The sequence below is a fragment of the Dipodomys spectabilis genome, unplaced genomic scaffold (genome assembly GCF_019054845.1).
Source record: "Dipodomys spectabilis isolate Male_0828 unplaced genomic scaffold, ASM1905484v1 ptg000032l, whole genome shotgun sequence".
In the NCBI taxonomy this organism is placed as follows: Eukaryota; Metazoa; Chordata; class Mammalia; order Rodentia; family Heteromyidae; genus Dipodomys; species Dipodomys spectabilis.
The window spans coordinates 22470600-22490766 of NW_024870709.1; the positions used below are offsets into that span (position 1 = coordinate 22470600).

General features: G+C 35.2%; 1 protein-coding gene across 2 annotated transcripts in view; it reads left to right on the forward strand.

Annotated features, from left to right (window-relative positions):
- Positions 1 to 20167, forward strand: part of Crybg3 (crystallin beta-gamma domain containing 3) — a 106159-nt gene that overhangs the window by 49753 nt on the left and 36239 nt on the right. For both annotated transcript variants that reach the window (XM_042676666.1, XM_042676667.1), the window contains exons 8-15: positions 4794 to 4930; positions 6096 to 6210; positions 7563 to 7598; positions 10301 to 10434; positions 13211 to 13337; positions 17591 to 17733; positions 17849 to 17975; positions 18906 to 18938. In XM_042676666.1, coding sequence (XP_042532600.1) covers positions 4794 to 4930; positions 6096 to 6210; positions 7563 to 7598; positions 10301 to 10434; positions 13211 to 13337; positions 17591 to 17733; positions 17849 to 17975; positions 18906 to 18938 — 852 coding nt within the window. The remainder of the gene's footprint in view (positions 1 to 4793; positions 4931 to 6095; positions 6211 to 7562; positions 7599 to 10300; positions 10435 to 13210; positions 13338 to 17590; positions 17734 to 17848; positions 17976 to 18905; positions 18939 to 20167) is intronic.

The window sequence follows — 20167 nt, forward strand, 5'->3', positions numbered from 1 at the left end:
AGATTTTGCTCATATACTTAAAAGCCATAATTTTTTTTTTTTTTTTGTCGGTCATGGGGGCTTAAACTCTGGGCCTGGGCGCTGTCCCTCAGCTCTTCAGCTCAAGGCAAGTGTCTACCACTTGAGCTACAGCGTCACTTCTGGTTTTCTGGTGGTTTATTGGAGATAGGAGTCTGATGGTCTTTCCTGCCTGGGCTGGCTTTGAACCTCAATCCTCAGATCTCAGCCTCCTGAGTAGCTAGGATTATAGGCGTGAGCCACCAGCACCTGGCTTCTTTCATGTATTTTTAAAATGTCTTTCATCAGTAATGTAAAACATAATAAAAAATTTATGTGCCTATATGTATGTTTGTGGTATCTAAATATATGTATATGTCTATATGTGAGTGTATATTATACTACATATTTAAAACTTTGTTCATATACTGGAAAACTGTAAATTGAAATGGATCTTGTCCTGATTTGATTATTGCCATTAAACTCTTGATAGTTGTAGATATGTTAAAATGAAACACCCCTGTACAAGCAATTGACATAAATAATAATAAATACAGAAAAATGAAAAGCAGCATGCAGAAACATTTAAGTCTGTGTCTGCATATATTTTGCCCAAATCAAAGTTGCAAACAACTGTGTCTCTAAGAAATATGTATGTTGATAAACCACCAGAAAACCGGAAGTGGTGGTATTGCTCCAGTGGTAGAGCGTTCACCTTGAGCTAATTAGCTGAGGGACAGTGCCCAGTTCCAGAGTTCAAGCCCCATGACTGACCAAAATCAAAAAAAATATATATGTTGGTTAACCTGGTTGATATAGGGGACTGAGGGAATAGGAATATGAGAGATATGGTTTCTTATATCAGTTTACTTGAAATCTGGGGAGACATAGCTGACCATATGACTTAGGAAGTTCTCTGCAGATTCCCAGAGTCACTCAGGGAAGAGTCACCTCACTTCATAGAGGCAACTCGCCTGGAGGCATCTGATAAGAATCATGTGAAGTTAAACAGGAATGAGATAGTGTGGGAGGTGTGTAGGAGTTCCTATCAGAGTCACTCTTATCAGGTACAGAGGTGAGCATGGTGGCTTGTGGTACTGCAAGAAGATGAAGATGGCTATAGCAGAGACCTCAGTGTTTGCTGTCATTGAAGGACCAGACCTGTAACCAGTTCAGATCTGAAAAGCACATTGGAATATACATTTAATTAGCTGACTTACTGGAAGTTCCATAAAAGGCATAATTATTCTGTGTGGAATCTTCTGGGATTTGTGTAACTTGTGGTTTTGTGAATATGAGGCACCATGCCAAGCTTAGTGGGGGAAAATAAATGAGCAATAGTTGGCCACCTTCCACCATTCTAACTCCTGTAAAATCAAACAAGAGTAAATGCAAACAAATTTAATCTGGTGAGCATAGATATCTGAATAGGTATTTGCATATCCACCATTTGCTAAGAATATAAGAAAGTATTATTCATGTTTTCACATTTTCCCTACTTCTATTATTAGTTTTTGTTGTTATTTAGTTACAGTGTTAATGCTCATGTTTACAACAGGCTAACCGCTTTTGGTAATGAGGAACAGTAAACTACTAAGCATTGAACAGAAAAGGCATCAGAATTGTCCTGAGTATTTTACAACATAAGAATCGGGCATCACATTGCTTCCTTTCCTTCCAGACTTGTTTATCAAAACTCTCCTATGGAGATCTGAGGGGTTTGGGGTTTTTTTGTTTGTGTTTTTGTTTTTATCATGGCTGTCCTCTGTCAAACTTGTATAAGTCTGTGACAACTCTACTTCTTTCATCATCTTAGTTTTCTTTGTTCTCCTTAGTCGGAATGTTAATACCATTAAAAGACAGTAAAGTATAGTAGGTAGCGCTGAGCTATGAATGGGCATGGAAGATACCTTGTTTTCCACTCCTGAATGTTCCATGCAAGGCTCTTGTCTGCCCAGTGAATATAATTGGGAGTGAGATGGCAGTACAGCCAAGCTTTGGTTGAGTGCTTTTATTTCTGAAATTAGAGTAAATATTACAAATTTTGGTGTTTACTTACTGTCATTTGATACCCTTTATAAAGGTATGATTTGTTTTTCCTACAGCAAATGTATTTAGGATGTAACCTCACTAATTTTTTTTTTTTTTTTTTTGGGTCCGGTCGTGGGCCTGAACTCTGGGCCTGGGCGCTGTCCCTCAGCTCTTCAGCTCAAGGCTAGTGCTCTACCACTTGAGACACAGCGCCACTTCCGACTTTTTTCTTTTTGCTTATATGTTGCTGAGGAATGGAACCCAGGGCCTCAGGCATGCAAGGCAAGCGCTCTACCACTGAGCCACTTTCCCAGCCCTGTAACCTCACTAATATAATGATCCAGGAAGAGAGCTCCATTGTTAGATAAGGGACCAAAGGCATCTTACCGAAGGTGGAGACAGATTTTCTTACTGTTTGTTTCTTTCCTATAAGTTTATCACCCTTCCTATGAAATACTATAATAAGCTAGGCTTGCAGATTTCATCAGGAGACATTTTCAAAGTACAGCATGACTATCACAGTCTGGGAGGAAGCCCAGACTTTTTTGTTAGCATGAATTGTTTATTGTTGCTAGGTTGCTAGTGTTTGGCTGCCTTTGTCCATCAAAAAGTATACAAACCTTGGAAAAGATGCCGTTTGTGTGAGTAGCCAAAATAAGACAGAACTTAATGAAGCCTTTTTCTATCAGCTCAGGCAAAAATCTAGGCTTCTAGGATAGCAGAGAATAAATGCTTTCTTATTTTTAATTTCATGTTTTTAGCTGTCCTTATACTTTTATTACTGTGCCATTTCCTCTTTGTTATTGTAGACAAAAATGCCTCTTAGCTTTTTCCCTTTTAAAGGACACCACCCAAACATTGTTTGTATAACACAATGTGGAGGAAACTTTGTTTGTGTGAGACACTTAGTTATGTATTCTGCTAAGGGTTCCAGATCCCTGGGGGAACATTAATATAGCAGTATTTCAAATAATGCTCTATTATTAACAGCATACAAAAGACCAATGAAGGTTGACAAGTGACAACTCTGGACATTTCTAGCCATTTTTGAAGAGAAATTTTAGAAGGAAATATGCTGTTGTATTTCAATGTTGATTTTATGTTATGCTTTCTTAGTATAGTGCATTATAAAGTAATTTTCTGAAAATCAGTTGTATAAATTTATTTGTTTTTTATGTATTTTTAAGGAAAGTAAAACAATTTATAGGACTTGGTAATATACAACAAATGTGAGCTATCATTACTCTAATTGTCCCATTTATGTTCAGTATATTATTTTTGACCTAAATAACAACTTTTGGAGGATAACTATGACACCATATTTTAATTACTAAATTGAATTTTAGTTTTACTGAATTTCTTAACATGGTTCTAGATATGTTGTATGTAAATTCTGAAGAATACTTTCATAGTCCAGTTAGCACCTAAATTGCTTTGTTTAGGAATAAGAGTAAGAACTCAGTTTGGGTAAAAGTTAAAAGGGTTTTAAAAGTACAGTTTTAAATCTACAATAAAATTACAATTGTTGAGTCTCTAGTAAGTGCTACCTCTGTTGTTACGTTTACCTACTAGTTCATTTGAATTTCACAATATCATTGGTGAGAAATAGGCTACTGAAGCTTGAATTACATCTAAATGCTACTGAGTATTGAGATAGATTGTGTGTTGGGACAGAAGGGAATCTTTAATTTATTGGAAGGGGAACATAATTGCAATTTTTATTTCTTAGGAAAGTTTGAGGTCTTTTTCAGCTTTAACGACTATTTTTGTAAGAGAATTTCATAAAGCACAATGCAGATGGCTCTGTCTTTAGTCAAGAAGAGGGAAATGTCTGCAAAGCTTATAGAGGCCAGGATGGGAGTGAAGACCAGATGACTGAAGAAATGTGGGAAATGACTGTGGATCAAGTTACTGTAGAAAAGCAAATAAAAACAAGGGTTGGTTGTAACTGAGTCTTAGACCAAGGAGTGTCACAGAGAAGTGGTATTCAAACAAGCTCAGCTGTGGAAAGGTTAGTCTCTGCTTGACCAGTGGTTGTGACTAGGTCCATTACTGAAGTTTGGTCTATCGCAGTGGGAACAGATAAGAAGACATAAGCACAAATGAAACTGGAAAGGAAGGTCTAACAGGGAACAGTGACAGCGAGTATCTGGTTTTCTAATCAACTGTAGTGTCAGGTTTCATAATGCTTTTTTTTTTTTCCTTTTTAAATCAAACCAACATGCACTAAAGAAAATAAAGTTCTACAAGTCGGAAAACAGATTTCCTTTACCCTCACCTCTAATTCCTACTTCTTTTGTCAATGTAAATTAGATAAACACTCTGTAGGAGTAGTGCCTCTCTATTATTTATTTTTTATGTGCCCCATGAGATCAGCTTTTATTTAACTCCCTTCCTCCTCTACAGCTTTGTTTTGCATTTAAGAAGGAAGGCCTGCAGATCATTGGCACTCAAATCCTTGGGTAACTCTGAGCGTTGTTTATTGGACAAGTGTTTTTAACAGAAAGTAGAAATACTCTGGAAAATAATTTTCTCCTGTCAATAATATTTATAGTTTTGAAATTAGTGACATGATCCCCTAGAAAAACTTTATTTGAATAAAAGGAAAGATTAAGGAACAACAGTATTCCCTTTATGCTTTTTCTGTGTGTGAAGAAATTCCACTGAACAATGAGCACAATTGTTAGTGTATGTCCAGAAAGGCTGAAATACCAGCCTGTGTGACTCTAGATTATTTCAAAGTCAAATTACTTTTCCCCTTACAGGACTGCAGCATTCCAGAGATAGAGCTTTGCCTGAAGTCTGACCCAGCATGTTGTCCTATCTACATACAACGAGCAGTCCCCAATTTGGAAGACCTGAATATCCCCAAATCTTGGTCTTTTACTGTCAAGTCAGGAGTGTATGTATCAGTTTTCCATTCTTATAGTAATAGATGGCTACCTGTGTTAACCTCTTTGCTTCATTTCTCAATAAGTGAAAACTTTTTGTTAATATCATTTATGCTGCTGAATACTCAAAAAAAAGATTCCCTCAGGGTTTAAAACAGGTTCTGTCTTTCTTGGGATCCCGTTAAGGCTCTTTGATAAATGACTTATATGATCAAGCACAGAATCCTGAGATATAGTTCTTAATTGGTGGGCCTATTGTCTTTCAACTCACTTTGAGGCTAAGAAATAATAAAAGCATGTTTCTGGCCTAAAATTCTGGAGCCTCAACTATTTCTAAGTGTGTTAAGTTCTGAGGCCTCTCCAGTACAAGACACATTTCATATTCTTACAAGACAGCTGATGTTAACTTGATTGTTATAGATGATTATCCCTGGCTACCAGCTTGTAAACAGGGATTTCATGCTATGCCTCTCTGATTTCAAAGGTTATCTGTAGTATCTTGGGTCTCAGTTTACTTCTAGCTCAGTGCCAGGTGGATATGAATCACAGAGGTCTGTGGGTACCTGACTAAGTGGATTTTTGCTTGTCACTTTCATGGTTTTAGGTAGCACCAGGGATGGTTGTTGTAGTATTTGGAGGTCACTATAAAAGTGTTCTATGTAGCCTCTAACTTCGAACTAAAACTTTTGAGCAGAGAGTGATTGGCCTCCCTGTGAAAGATATTTGTAATTATTATGTTTTTCTGAGCAATAGATGGATCTTTTGGGAATCTGATCACAAATACTATTCCTGAGGCAGCCAATATCGATTCTAAAAATATGGGTCACCATATGAAATGCCTAGTGGAATTCCTGTCTTTGAAAAAGAATGAGGTATAGAGACATGATTTTGATTTTTTATTATGTCCTTCTTCAATGGAAGGTTGTCACATGTATTAAATACTCAGAAATTCTAAACAAATAATGTCTAAAATTTGGAAAATAGACTTATAAGATGGCATATGAATATAAATACTCAATAACATGTTAACTCTTGTTATATCTGTCTAATCAATCACCTTGGTGTTTTGCTAGTGTAATTCAAGAAAAATTTTAATTTGGTACCTTTTTTTCTTCTTTACAAGTCAGACTGCAGTGTCATTATTGTATTTTAATCATTCATTTATTTCCTATTTAGTTGGCTTGCCTATCCAGACATTAATTTTAAGGGGCAAGCTACAGTTTGGGAGGAAGACCAAGAGTTCTTTGAGATTTCTGCATCAGAGATGAAATCATTATATCCACTTCAAATGGTATGTAAATTCCAAAGGAAGCATTTCTTTTTTCAAAGGCCTGTGGATCCAGAAATCAAGTAATTGTGATCATTACTCATGAGTCTCAGTCTCAAGAAATGGGTATTTGTACTATTCAATTGGCAAACTATATATTGTTCTTATGTTTCTACTGTACAAATAATCTATATTTACTTTATATTTACTATGATACATGCTGTTTCCTCTGTGAAACTTCTAAATAATTAATTAAGTTCTGAATTTCTTTTGTTGTTGCTCATTAGAAAATTAGTTGCAGTAAATTATATTCTTCCACTTTGGTAGTAAATGATAAGCCAAGCCTAAATAATAAATGGGTAGTTCTGTCAATGTTTACCTTTTAAAGATTAAAGAAGTGCATGTTTCTGTTGGAAACATTTTATCTGGAGGCAAAGTGTTCAATTAAATATTGGCTGTTTGCTACAATTTTTTTTTGCTTCTGTTTCTTTTTCAAAATGGAATTGTGGACAAATGAAGAAATCTTAAGAAATATCACAGTGTAGATTAGCATTGAAACCAGAAAATTACAAAATTAAGATTTTTGTGACAGGGGGTTTGCTTTTTATGCTATACAACCTTAATATCATAAATACTGGAAATAGGATTAAAAGTGATCTGGGAACAGTGAAGGACTCATTGTTATTTTAGGTTAGAAATCCCAAGTACTCCTGGAGGAGACTTGGATAACTCCTGTAAAAGTCTACTCTGCCAAATGTTATATCTACATTTACTAACATTTCTGTCTTCTGAGTGGGACACTCTCCAGGATCATTAAATATTTAATTGATCACCTGGTGTCTAGGACTTAATATTCTTTGTAGATTATACTTAATCTTCCTTGTAATTGTTGTAATCTCAAACTTTAAAAAACGTAAAAAAAAATCTTGCCCCATCTACAATGATGCAGAAGTTTCTGCAGAAACCTGGCCGTTGTAGAATTCTCTGCTTAAAATTTGAAGTTTGACATAACTTAAATTTGACTGCTATGTAGTGTTAATGAATTATTATTTTTTCCCTTGTACTAGGGATTGAATTTGGGGCCTAGCTTAGTACCTTAGCTTTTTCAACCCAGAATGGGGCTGTACTGCTTGAGCTATAGCTCCACTTCAGTTTGTTAGGTTGTTAATTGGAGATGAAAGTCCCCAGGAGTTTCTTGCCCAGACTGGTTTCAAACTGTGATCTTCAGATATCTGCCTCCTGAGTAGCTAGAATAAGACATGAGCAACCTAAGTCTGACACTAATGAAGGTTTTTTTTTTAATAGCCTATATGTCACTTACTTTCAAGTATTTACAAAATTTCTATGTCTTACATTAAACTCTATTTTATCTTTAGGGTGGATTGAAAGTGGAAATGCCTATGAACTTAAAGGTAAGTTTTGAACAGATGTTTGTAGTGGGGGAAAAAAGACTGAATAGTAATCTTTAAGTAGTTTTGGATAATTAAAATATATTTGAATATACAATACCTAGCTAATAGAGTTGGTTGATGAGAAGCAACAAACTATCTATTGAAGACCCCTGCTGGAATTGTTAATGGATATTTTCTTAGTATGTAGTCTGTAGCTCTCAACTCTCAAATAAACTAGGTGTCTATGTCTTTTGTTTGGACCAGAGTGTGGTAACAGCTATTACATACGTATATAATAATTTGTATTTATTACTATTAAGTGATAGTTGTTGAGTAATGCTCAGAGAGATCAACATTTTTAGGTAAATGTCATTTTTTAAAATTTGGTTATCTGAAGGGAAGAGTAGAAACAATGAAATCATGGGGACCATGCTGCTAGAATCAAGTACATTTGGGAAAGCAAATAAGAGATAGAGTTTAATGTGTTTTCAAGATAGGTAGGATCTGGGCCCTAGTGACACACCCTGGTAATCCCTAGCTACTCACGAGATCTGAGGATTTCGGTTAGAAGTCAGCCTAGGAAGAAAAGTCCCTATGAAATTCTTATCTCAATTAACCACTCAGAAAAACAGAAGTAGAGCTTTGACTCAAAGTAGTAGAGCACTAGCCTTGAGCAAAAAAACTCAAGGACAGCACCCAGGCTCTGAGTTCAAGCTCCATAACCAACAAAAATAAGGAAAGAAAAAAAGATAGAAAGAAAATCAGTGAAGTGATCAAGTTGCAAATAAACTTACTTAGAGGTGGGCAATAGCACATCTAGCTAGAGGCAAGTCTTGAAGTGAAGAACCGTTCTTCTTTCTCTCCAAAATAAGACACTACTCCAGCCCTCTAAATTTTAGGCTTTTTAGTTTAGGAAATTGACTATCATCTTCTCAATCACTTAGAGTGAATGTTTGTTTGTTTGTTTTAATTATGTGTCTGACTATATCTACTATATGCTGACTTCATGTAAAATCATATATACTTCAATTTAATGCCTGGCTTCCACTCCCAAAGACCCTATTTTGTCTGGATGTGGTCAGAACCTTCTCAAGTGATATGATTTGTAAAAGTTACAAATTAGTCATCTAATAGATGCAGAATTAGTGATGATACTCTGAGAGACTCCTGTTTCATTTTCTTATTTGTTCATTCAGAACTTCAGGTTTGACAGGCTGGGTCTTACATGGGCATTTGCAGTTCAACAGGTTGCAAGCATATTAGAATGGACTGATCCTTATAAGTAATCACTATTGCCATATTGTTAGGTATTAATTGACATTGCTCATCAAAAAATACTGCTTTTTATTATTGTATTAAAATGTCATCACATGTAATAGTCATTAAGTTAATATATATACTGTATATATATATATATAATTTCAAAGAAGATCAATATTATGTTTTTTTCAGTGTGTATAATGTAGAAATAATGAGGTGGTAACTTTCTGGTTTAGTTTATTTAAGCATGGTGTGGTATTCATCAAGATCTTGCATATTTAATTGTGCATAAATATTTCACTGGCTAAGAAATCGGTCTCAGGGATAAGCTGGACAGATTAAAAATATTATTATTTGAGAAGTAATAGCAAAATAGGAGAGAACACTGGACAAAATCAAGGTTGAAATAAAAATCATACTATAAATTTGTTTTGAACTACACTCATTACACCAGGCCTAAATTTTTTTAAGTAAATTTAATTTTTAACTTATATTGTCAGGTACCTTTAAGTGTTTGTATAAATGTATTTCAATTCAATATTCAGTTTATGAGCCATTATCCAATTAACAAAACACTTATCATTTTTTTCCACTTGTTATTTTAGGAAGTTTTATATTCAAGTGAAAAACTACATACCTGCTTCTTCTTAATGATTGTTAATGATGACAGGAAAAGTTAGTGTTATAATAGGGTATGTTTCTGAATTCACTAATTTATTGTTATACTCTGGAAGCTTTTCTTACCTTCCAACTATGGGCCTTGAGCTTGCCAGAGTGGTGTTCAACCAATTGAATCAAGCTTCTAGCCCTCAGTTTTTCAGTACTGGGGTTTGAAAAGCTTTTATTATAAGGAAAAATTGAGTAGATATGAAGCATGTTTGTATTTAATTCCAAACACAGGAATAAATGTATAAAGATAATTCAAGAGGTCATTGTAAGAGAATTTAGCCTATGAGATGGCCACAGGATTTGGACCAGAACAATTTAATCATACCCAGGTATGAGAGAGACATTTTGGTCATGATGATACCTTTTTTTTTTAGATCATGGGGCTTTTAATCAGGGCCTAGCCACCGTCTCTGAGCTCTTTTTGCCCAGTTTTAGCACTCTACCGCTTTGGGCCATAGCACCACTTCCAGTTTTCTGGTGGTTAATTGGAGAGAAGAGTCTCAAGGGCTCTCATGCTCCGGCTGGCTCTGAATTACAATCCTCAGGTCTCAACCTCCTGAGTAGCTAGAGTTATAATCATAAGCCACCAGCGTCAGATTCATAACCATACCTTTATGATGGTTAAAACTCACAATTTCTTTGTGAATACCAGGCACTATGATGTATTGTAAACCTATAGTAATGAAAAAAATACAGTTCTGCCCACTAATATTGTGGTTTTTCATATTAAGTGGGTCAGAGTGGATCTGTTCTAAAATGTGACCATGTTAAATAATTATTTTCATGTTTTTCAGGTTATTATTTATGAAAAACCTCACTTCTATGGACAGGCCAAAGAGTTTAGTGAGCATATAGATTCTGTTCCTAATTTTTTAGAAAATGATAGTGATTTCAATGGAATTGGATCAATTCGTGTCATCGGTGGAGTGTGAGTGTCCTATTTTCAATATTTGACTTAGTAGTAGTTTATTTTTGAAGAGCAATACAAGCACTGTGCTAAACAGAGCAGAGCAACTGGGCTTAATCTAAAGATCTATGCCCTGTGTAATCTAGAAAGAAAAACCATTGCTTACTAATGGCTGTCTACTGTAAAGTTTTGTAGGTATTAGAGATTTAAAAAAAACAAAAAAACTATTTTCTGTATTTAGTTTAAAAACTCAACAGTTAGCATATCTAAATGTAGCTTAGAATACAACAATTATAAGAGAAAATTATTTTTTCATAGATCATAAACATGAGTGACATTTTTACCTGCTATTCTTTATTTAGGTATTAGTTGACTGTTATGATTTGGTTGACTTTGACAATGAGCACCCCCCCTTTTTTAATTAAAGGAGTAGTCTGGATTGTGTGTTTCCAAAGTCAAGAGTTTTTGACACTAGTGGGCTATCCCTGAACTGCTTTTGAAGAAACACTCTAAGGACTGCCTAACTGTCGTTGCTGCCATCCCAGGCTTAATGAACAGTTACAGAAGCAGAAACCCCAGAAAAATCTGTGTCTAGGCTTGCCATGTGCCCTTGGGTTCATGTTCTGACAAATAAAACCACGAAGAAGAAATTTTCCTCACAGCTTATTTGCCGTTGTCAGCCAAGTGCCATACCCTTCAGAAACATTTTCTTGTGTCTCTTGTTAAAGACTGGTTATTATGGAATGTAGCTTCATTTTAATTGTAAGCATTGGTATCTCTTGGTATTTGCTGTCACATCATGCAGCTTGTTTGTGCTCCTCTAACAAATGATGGTACTAAAATGTTTTATTCATAGGCATATGAATAACTCATGTTCATGGGTTACTTAATGAAACCTGTCTAAGTGTCTATACATACAGACTTAGACATCACAGTTTCTGGCCATAAATTAAGCAATGGCCTACTAGCCACAACGAAAATGTGAGGGACTGCTATATGTTAGTTATATAAGTCATATTGATAATTGATCTGACAGAGTGGCAATTTTATTATTTAGTCTTGATTTGAAAAGCAAAGAGCTAAAAGAGCAAAGGCTGATTGGATGAATGTTTTATTCAGTTATATTTATTTGTAGTCTTCTCTGGTTTCTGAGCACACATGCTTCTTGTTAATTGCTGTAAAATGTTTGTTTTTTTTTCCTTTCCTCCCTTGGGGATTTGAATGTTTTCCTCATTAACTAGATAGATTTAAAACTAGTTTTTAGTTTCATGGAAAATCATCTGGTAAATTCCAGTATTTATTCTCTAAGGTTTTTATTTTTTTTTTTACAACTGTTTCATAAAACACCCAAGAAAATATGGCCTGTAATATCATATATCCACTTATATTTTTATTTGACAGTTATAGGGAAATCATGCGATATTACTACTTAAAAATGACCGGCTGACTTTATTTTCACCTTTTATTTCCTTTATTTTCACCTTTTATTTCCTTTTGCTTTTTTAAATGTTTAGTCTTGCATAGATAGAACACTTTTTGTCACACAGAGAAGCAAGATTAATAAGGATAGAAAGAGTATTGCTGTGTGCTATATGAAAACAATTCTTTTTGTATCTTCACAACTATAGAAGGAGTGAGCTAAGGAAAGCCAGTGGCCAGCCGCTCTCCTGAGATTCTTTTTGTCAGGTTCTAGCATTAGGAAGAATCACCTTGGACTCTCCCCACTAGAACAGACCGACTCTGACTACACATACATATAAAAGCCATTTTTAATACGTTATTTTGTGAAGCATCTATGCCCACATTTCGTTAGTTACTATGTATTACCCTATAGAAAAGTTAAGTTTCTAACTGGCAGATTCACTAGAAAAGAAATATAGTTAGAAGCTAGTATCTGTGGTAAATGCTCATAATTCCAGAAATCAGAAAGCAGGAGCAGAAAGATCTTTGAGTTCAAGGCCAACTTGAGCTATAGGAACATAAAAAAAAAAAAGAAAGAAAAGTTAAGTTTCATGAAGGAGCTTAACAACTCCTGCTGTGTTTCAGTGTCCTGTAGTAATCTTGATATTCTTTTTTTTTATTTTATTGTGAAAATACTGTACAGAGGGGTTACCTGTAGTAATCTTTTTAACAGAAGTCAATAAACTTCTTTCCCTAGAAAGTGCACTCTGCCACAGTGCTTCCTGTTGCCATGGTCACTACCTATTAAATGGTGAGATCAGCATTTCCCACCCACAAGTATTTATAGAAGTCTTTGTACATATGTAGAACATATGGGCTAATTACAGCTCACTCTCATTTTCTAGTTTTTGGTAAATACTCCCGTATTGTGTTTTTGATCACAACCTGGTGAGAGTATCCTTAAACTCTGAACAAATATTTATTAAAGAAGCAATTCTGTGTTTCCAGAAACGGTTAATCACTAAACAATGAATGATTATCTTTGGATCTCAGTGTGAATTTTTCCTCATTAGCTGTGTGTACTTTCTGTTCTTTTTCTATTTGGTAAACTTTCCTACCATGGTAAGATATGGTAACAAGTCATGCCATAAACAGTTAATGAGCTTACCCTGTGGTGATTGTACAATTAAAATTTTTTGTAGCCTTCAAACTATAAAAATTACCGATCTGTGAAACACACACCATTTATCTGTCTTTGTAAATGGAAAATAAAACAGCTGTGTTGCTTTTTAGATTATGAAGATGAATAACTATGTGCGTGATCATGGTTTTTTTCGCCTTGGCTTTCTTGAATAGTTTTATTAATGGCTCACTTGAGTTTCCTCTGTATTTCTAGGTGGGTTGCCTATGAAAAAGAACATTTTAAAGGTCAGCAGTTCCTACTTGAAGAAGGAGACTTTGAAGACAGTAGTGCTTGTGGGGCATTATGTGGCCCCATCTTGTCTTTCCGGTACTTACAGGCTGTGAGTTTGCTTCCTTACCTTTAATTTACTACTTGTTTTTATCTTTTTATCACTTCTGATAGAACTTAGGTTATAGAGTGTTTCTAGCACCTGTGAATATTAAACTGAACTAAACAGACTTGCATGTTTTCCTTAACTACCACAATTCTTATAAACATGTTTTTAACTTTTCACCTGTTGATTAAAAATTACATTTTTTTGAGCTTTGTTAAATATATTGTACTAGGTGCTAGGCATGTAGATTAAGTCCCAGCATCCTAGAGCAGATAGTCATAGGCAAATTGGCACATATATAAATGTTTGATATTGTTTGACTGTGATTGAATTAAATACTCAAGGTATTTAGGAAAAGGTCAGTAGGTCACCTATTCCCCATGAAAAGAAAGTATAGAAACGATTATAGTTAAGCTCAAGTTTCATGTTTAGGACAAGTTGAGAATTCCTGCTTTGGGGTAGGGGACAGAGCAAGGGCATAGTTAGTTGCTATTTAGCAAAAGGTTAACCCATTTGTAAAGTCAAGGTTATAATCTCTAGGACCACTTAGCAATGTCTAGAGACATTTTGGGTTCTCATACAAGTGCTAGGGAGGGGGGTGGTTTAACTGACATGTAGTCAGTCGAGGCTAGGGATTCTGCTGTTTTCCTGTAACAGAGAGGCCAGCCCCAACAATAAAGATGTATAGGATGCAAAATGCTAATGGTGTTGAGGTGGAGACACCCTCATATTAGTAGAATTGCACTGTGTTTAGGAAAAGGCAATTAAGTCAGATTTTATTATTATTAACTCAGGTTTTATCTTATTATGCAAAATCTGAGGGAAGATAATCACAGAGCCAATGAATAAGGAGCCTAGTGCCATGTTGAGAAATCCAGACTCTTTTTTTTTTTTTTTTTTTAGTTTCTCAGAAGCCACAGTGGACTTTAGATCTAGTCAACATGATTAGGTAATGGTTTAATCTTTGCGGTCATGGTATACAAAAATAAGGGAAGTGATTAGAGGTAAGAGATCCATAATGTTATAGGTAGAAGTGAATGAAGGCACAGAAGTATGACTGATGTTAGAACTCTAAGATAGCATTGCTTATTAAACGTTGCTGCTTATTCTGACTGTCCCTGTGCTCTTTAAAATCAATCTAGTAGGGGATGTGTTCCTATTTTTCATGGGCTGTCACTGCAATGTCTTCCTGAAATGATCTTTACTTTGAGCCATCTGCAGTGTTCTATGAAGCCCTTTTTTTTGACTTGCTTATGAAGGGTAAGCACAGAATTCACACAGACTTTAAGTGAGCACTGGAATTGTGGGTTTTGGTCATTTAGGTTTCTATATTTTGGGCCCAGAAACAGCCCTTTCATAACTCTCAACTCTGTTAGGCAGGAAGAGCCAAAGGAGAGAAGCAGGACAGACTACAGGGGAGCATCTTATATTATTCCTAAGTGATCCTTCTCAGTAAAAGTCAGAAACAAAAGCAAATTCTACCTGAGAAATAGAATACAGTCCATTGAAATTTGAATACTGGGAGTGCTTAAACAATAATGCATGGGTAACTTTTAAAATATTTCGTGCATAATTCTAATAAGCCAGGGCCACAGATTTTTTTTCTCTACTTAGCCCACACCTGACATGATCACTAAAAGGCAAAGAATATAAGTGATACATGACAGCCTCTCTCTTCTTTAGTCATTGTGATCACCTGCATTGAGGAAACTATGGCTCATAATTCAGATTATTCTCTACCCAATATTGAATAATTCAAAAAAATTCTCAACTTATTTAGAACAAGAGAGTTGGATAGGAGCAGATGCTAAAAGATGTTTAGAAATGAACAGGCCAGATAAAAACACAGTGATTAGTTGAATCTCCTAGTAGTAGAAAATGAGAAAAGAGATAAGTTTTGTAACTATATAATGAGCTACATAATGAAGGGATAGGCAGGGTCTATAATAACATGTTAGAAAAGTGGCATAAATGAGCATAATAAATTTCTGCTCTGCACCAAAGTTTTTGGGCATATAAAAATGACACCATTTTTCTATAAATAAGTAAAAATGTCCTTTAAAAAAAACCTCTTCTTCTGTTCTGTCTTTAACTTTGATTTTGAAAATTAAGGTAATAGTTGTTAGCTTATAGTGAAAGGCTCTTCATAATTTTCATAATAATCCCTGTACTTAGAGTTTAAGTACTGTGCTCAAAGATAAAACTATGATTGGAGGGCAAGTCTGTTGTCCTGTAGAGAGCCCATGTTATATTATTCATTTCCATTGTTCCAAATGGTTAGACTTAAAAAGCCCTTTGATGATGGAAAATGAGATTACATTCCATCAAAGCCCTAATATTTCATTTGTAGCTATTCATACATTGTCTCATTATAGGCCAGTATACATATGTAATAAATATTTACATGATTTTCAGAGACAATTGTATAATTGGAATTAATTATGTTCACTAAAATATATTCCGATGAAACATACTAAAAACGAGTGAATAGACAACATAAAATTTACATATGTATTGTGACAGTGCTTCAGAAACTTGACTGTGAAGTTACATTTTGGACAATTGTGCATTCTCCAGACATAGCATATAGGGAAGGACTTCTTTTAACCCTGTGACTAGTGTTAGTTAGCAAATTAATAGATGGAATGAATATGAAACGTCTTTTTCCAGTGACATTCTCTCATCTGTAACCTAGAAGGAGAAAAGCACAGCATTTATGATTTCAGTTGAAGTAATATAAAATAAGAAGACAGAAAAGCTACAAAATGCAGTCTAGTTTTCAGATATCTTCTCTGTAGCACATGGAACACTCTGGGTTTACTGAGGTCAAATTTCGGACATGCTCCTTAGGGATTATACGGTTTATGTCATGGAATGCTGGAAAAAAGACACAAGAAATTGTTCCTCTTTCCAAATGAGTCATTTCTGATATCTTGACTTGAAGTTGATTATTTTTAAAAAAGGAAACATGCAAAAGAAATACAGCAGAGTTTGGACTTCAGAGTTAGGGAATTTCATTCCTTGGCTGACTCAATAACACATTCTTGGTGTGCTTGTTCTACTTTTCAGCTTTATACTAGCTTAACTTTTAAGTCTGCTTTTGCTATGTGTTTTTTAGACTTAGGGCCTCTCTCTACATCTCTAAGAACAGGTGGCACCCTTAAGTTAATGATAGACCAGATCTCCACTTGCCACTTGTGTCTCCATTGAGTTGCTTACCTGGAGTTGTTCCTCAAGAGCTTGGGGGAGGTGGTTGCATAAATCAGCTGAGGGATTTTATGGAATTTAAAAGTCATCAAATTACTGATGCTTGTGGCTTATTTCTGGGTCTGAAGCAACTGTTCATTTGTTTTCTCTAGTGGTAGGCAGTACTGTTCAAAATTGTCCAAGAGCTTTAGAAAGATAAAAGAAGAATTCTTTTTTTTTTTTGCCAATCTTGGGGCTTGAACTCAGGGCCTGGCTTGACCTTTGTTTTTAATATATATCTTTTGTGAATAACCTGACACTTTTACTGCTTATCCATTTAGGTCTTAATGTTTTGCTAAAATATCTTTATTTAAAATATATTAGTCAACATTTTTTTTATTATTTCCTCACCCCCATTTTGGTTGCTTTTGCAAACTGTCATTTTGAAGTTATTTTTGTCTAAGTTCTCTATTAAAATTTAAGCTCAGGGGGCTGGCAAGGTGGCTCAGTGCTAGAGTGCTTGCCTTGCATGCATGAGGCCCTGAGTTTGATTCCTCAGCACCACATAAGCAGAAAAAGCCAGAAGTGGCACTGTGGCTCAAGTGGTAGAGCTCTAGCCTTGAGCTGAAGAGCTGAAGAGCTGAGGGATAGCACCCAGGCACGAGCTCATGCCCCATGAGCTACAAAAAAAAAGAAAAAAATTTAAGCTCAGAAAATCATCTTCCACCTTATCCACCGTATATTGTATATTTACTTTTGTCAAATGTAGTTTTTATTCTTGAGGCATAAGCGAGATTTACAGTTGATATTATATAAGCTTGCTATAAGCCCCAGCAATTTAAAACCTTTTAGCTAATTTCCATTTTCAGAAATGTGTTATACTTTTTTAATAAAGGCAAAGGTAGGCTTAGTTTTTCTTTGGAACTCTGCAAGAGTGTTGACTATAAAATTGTTTCCCATACCATTTAAAATTTATCCTATACTCATTTATATGACAATTATCTCATGAGTATGTAAAAAATGTGTTAGGTTAAACAGTCAATAAAACTAAAGTTTTATCTTCCTTATTTTAGAATTTTATAGAATCTTCTATCACACTGTTTGAATCTGACCTTGAAAGTGGGAAGTTTATTGACATTACAAATCAGGAAATTTCTGACTTGGAAGAAATTGGCTATAGCATTGAAACAAGATCCATTCATGTGAAAAGTGGAGTGTAAGTTGTCCCTTACTCTAAGAACCTTCAGAAATTGTTTGGTGTTTAAAATTGTTGGTTGCTTGATTGTACATCATTTCGCTTCTTTTCTTTCCTTTTTCCCTACCTCCACTAGATGGGTTGCCTACCAACAGAAATTCTTTTGTGGAGAGCAGTACATTTTAGAGAAGGGGAAATACAAATGCTTTTTTGACTGGGGAGGATCAAATAATATAATCTTGTCAATCAGACCTGTCCAACTGGTAAGTAAAGTTTGATGATGACAAGTGTCAGTGACATGTAATAATAGAAGGGCAGACAGTTGAATATATGTAACAGATTTTTAAAAGTGAAATTATTGAACTGTCTCAGTGTGTGTGTGTGTGTGTGGTGTGTGTACAAGTGTGCAGAAAAACATGAAGGGCTATGGTGACTCTGTAATTTGTAAAGATCAGTCATTCAGCAGCATTTATTTAGTACCTATGACATGTTATACATTTTGCTGATCACTGGAGATAAAAGATGAATAAACTTTCTTGATTGCTCTCCATCTCTGGAAGACAGATGTATGGATGACTAATTATGGTATTGAGAAAATGATACGTTTAGGCAGTGTTGAGGGAAAGAGGCAGGGAAACTTCAGTGAGCTGGTAATTGAAGACCTCGTCATGGGAAAGAATGTATAAAGTGATATCTTACAGGATGAAAGTGAATTTTCTTAAAGTATACTTTTTTTTTTGTCGGTCATGGGGCTTGAACTCTGGGCTTGGGCGCTGTCCCTGCGCTCTTCAGCTCAAGGGAAGCGCTCTACCGCTTGAGCACAGTGCCACTTCCTGAAATGAATTTTCTAAGCAGAAAGGTCATTCCACAAAGCAAGAATCGCTTCCTTGTGTATAAAGTCATGCTGTGGACATTTTGGGTTATTAAAAAACACTGCTTACCAAAAGAGATTATGGGCTGAACTCTTGTAGGAAGTGAGCCCGTTTTTCTTCTAGGTCCAATATTGCTAAACATAGATTAGCTATAAGCACTACAATTGTTATAAAAAAATTAGTATGTTATGACCAATTCAAGGAATCTAATATACTAGCCAGATTACTAAAATTCTTTTCAAAGGATATTTTCAAAACTTGCACAAAAGATAACTAGATTATATGATTGTGATTTTTTAAACATTTAAATATATTTTTTAGGAACCACTTGGAATAAATGAGCCGCCACATTGGGTATGTTTAAAAATATTTTTAACTTATAATTGTTGGACTGTTTACTTAAAAAAACTTTATACTTTCATGTTCAAATCTTTCTCTTCCATTCCATATTTCTGTGTGTCTGCCTGGAGGGTTGGGTGGTGGATGTTGGGTTCGGTGTCTGTGGTCAGAAGCATGCCTGTCCTTTTAAGTTGTTGTATTGGCCTGGATTTGTCACAGCATCTTTCATTTTCTTCTAGCAAAGCTTCCACTCTCACCATATTTGTGTTGTTTGAACTTGTCCCACCCATTCACTGTCTTTCCTGGGGCTCATTCATTCTTCATGTTACATTCTGGTTCACCACTATATATGATGCCATTTTTGGAAGAGCATACAGCATGGAACTATTGGTATTTTTGTGTGCAATACTACTGAAAAGTTTGTGATGTCAATATTCATTTATTGATAGGAAAACTGAGGTTCAGAATGTAAGCAAGTGCTATTACCACACAGCTTAAAGTAGCAAAGTAGACGTTTTCCAGTCCCTGACTCCATTGACAAGGCTGCATTTCCAAGGTTTCATGAGAAAAGGGTATAGCATGACAGAAGCAGAACCACCACAGAAGAAAGAGAGGATGGGAAACACAGCTTTCTCTGTTTCATCTTTAAATAACCATGTTTATAAAAGTTACTGTCAAAATGCCAAGTGTTGTGATTAATTTTAACTTGCTACCCTTACACAGGGCTAAATCTTTTCGCTAAATGTGTGTGTTTTTTCCGTAGTCATGTCAGTGTTTATATATTTTGGATCAGCTTAGTCTCATCAGATATCTACAAATAATGGCTTGAGGTTTTTATTGTTTTCTCAATAGCTCAGGCCTACTGGGAACATTTCCTTTCTTAATATAATTGAGTAGTTATATTTAGAGACATTTTCTGCCAGATCATTAGTTTGAATGTTTGAAACCAACTGTGGATTTTTATTTCATTTTTCGTATTTTTATTTCTATTATAAAAGTGATATACAAGAGGATTAGAGTTACAAAAGTTGGGTAATGAGTATATTTCTTTTTGCACAGTGTCACCTCTTCCCTTGTTTTCTCCCACTTTTCCCCTCCTGACCCCTTGCCCCAACAAGTTGCATAGTTCATTTTCATTATAGTGTCTGGTGTCACTGCTGTATTTGTTCAGCCATTGTCCCACTATTTCTGTTTTCCCCTACCTTCCCCCAAACAGATAAACTTACATACAAGACAAAAGGTAC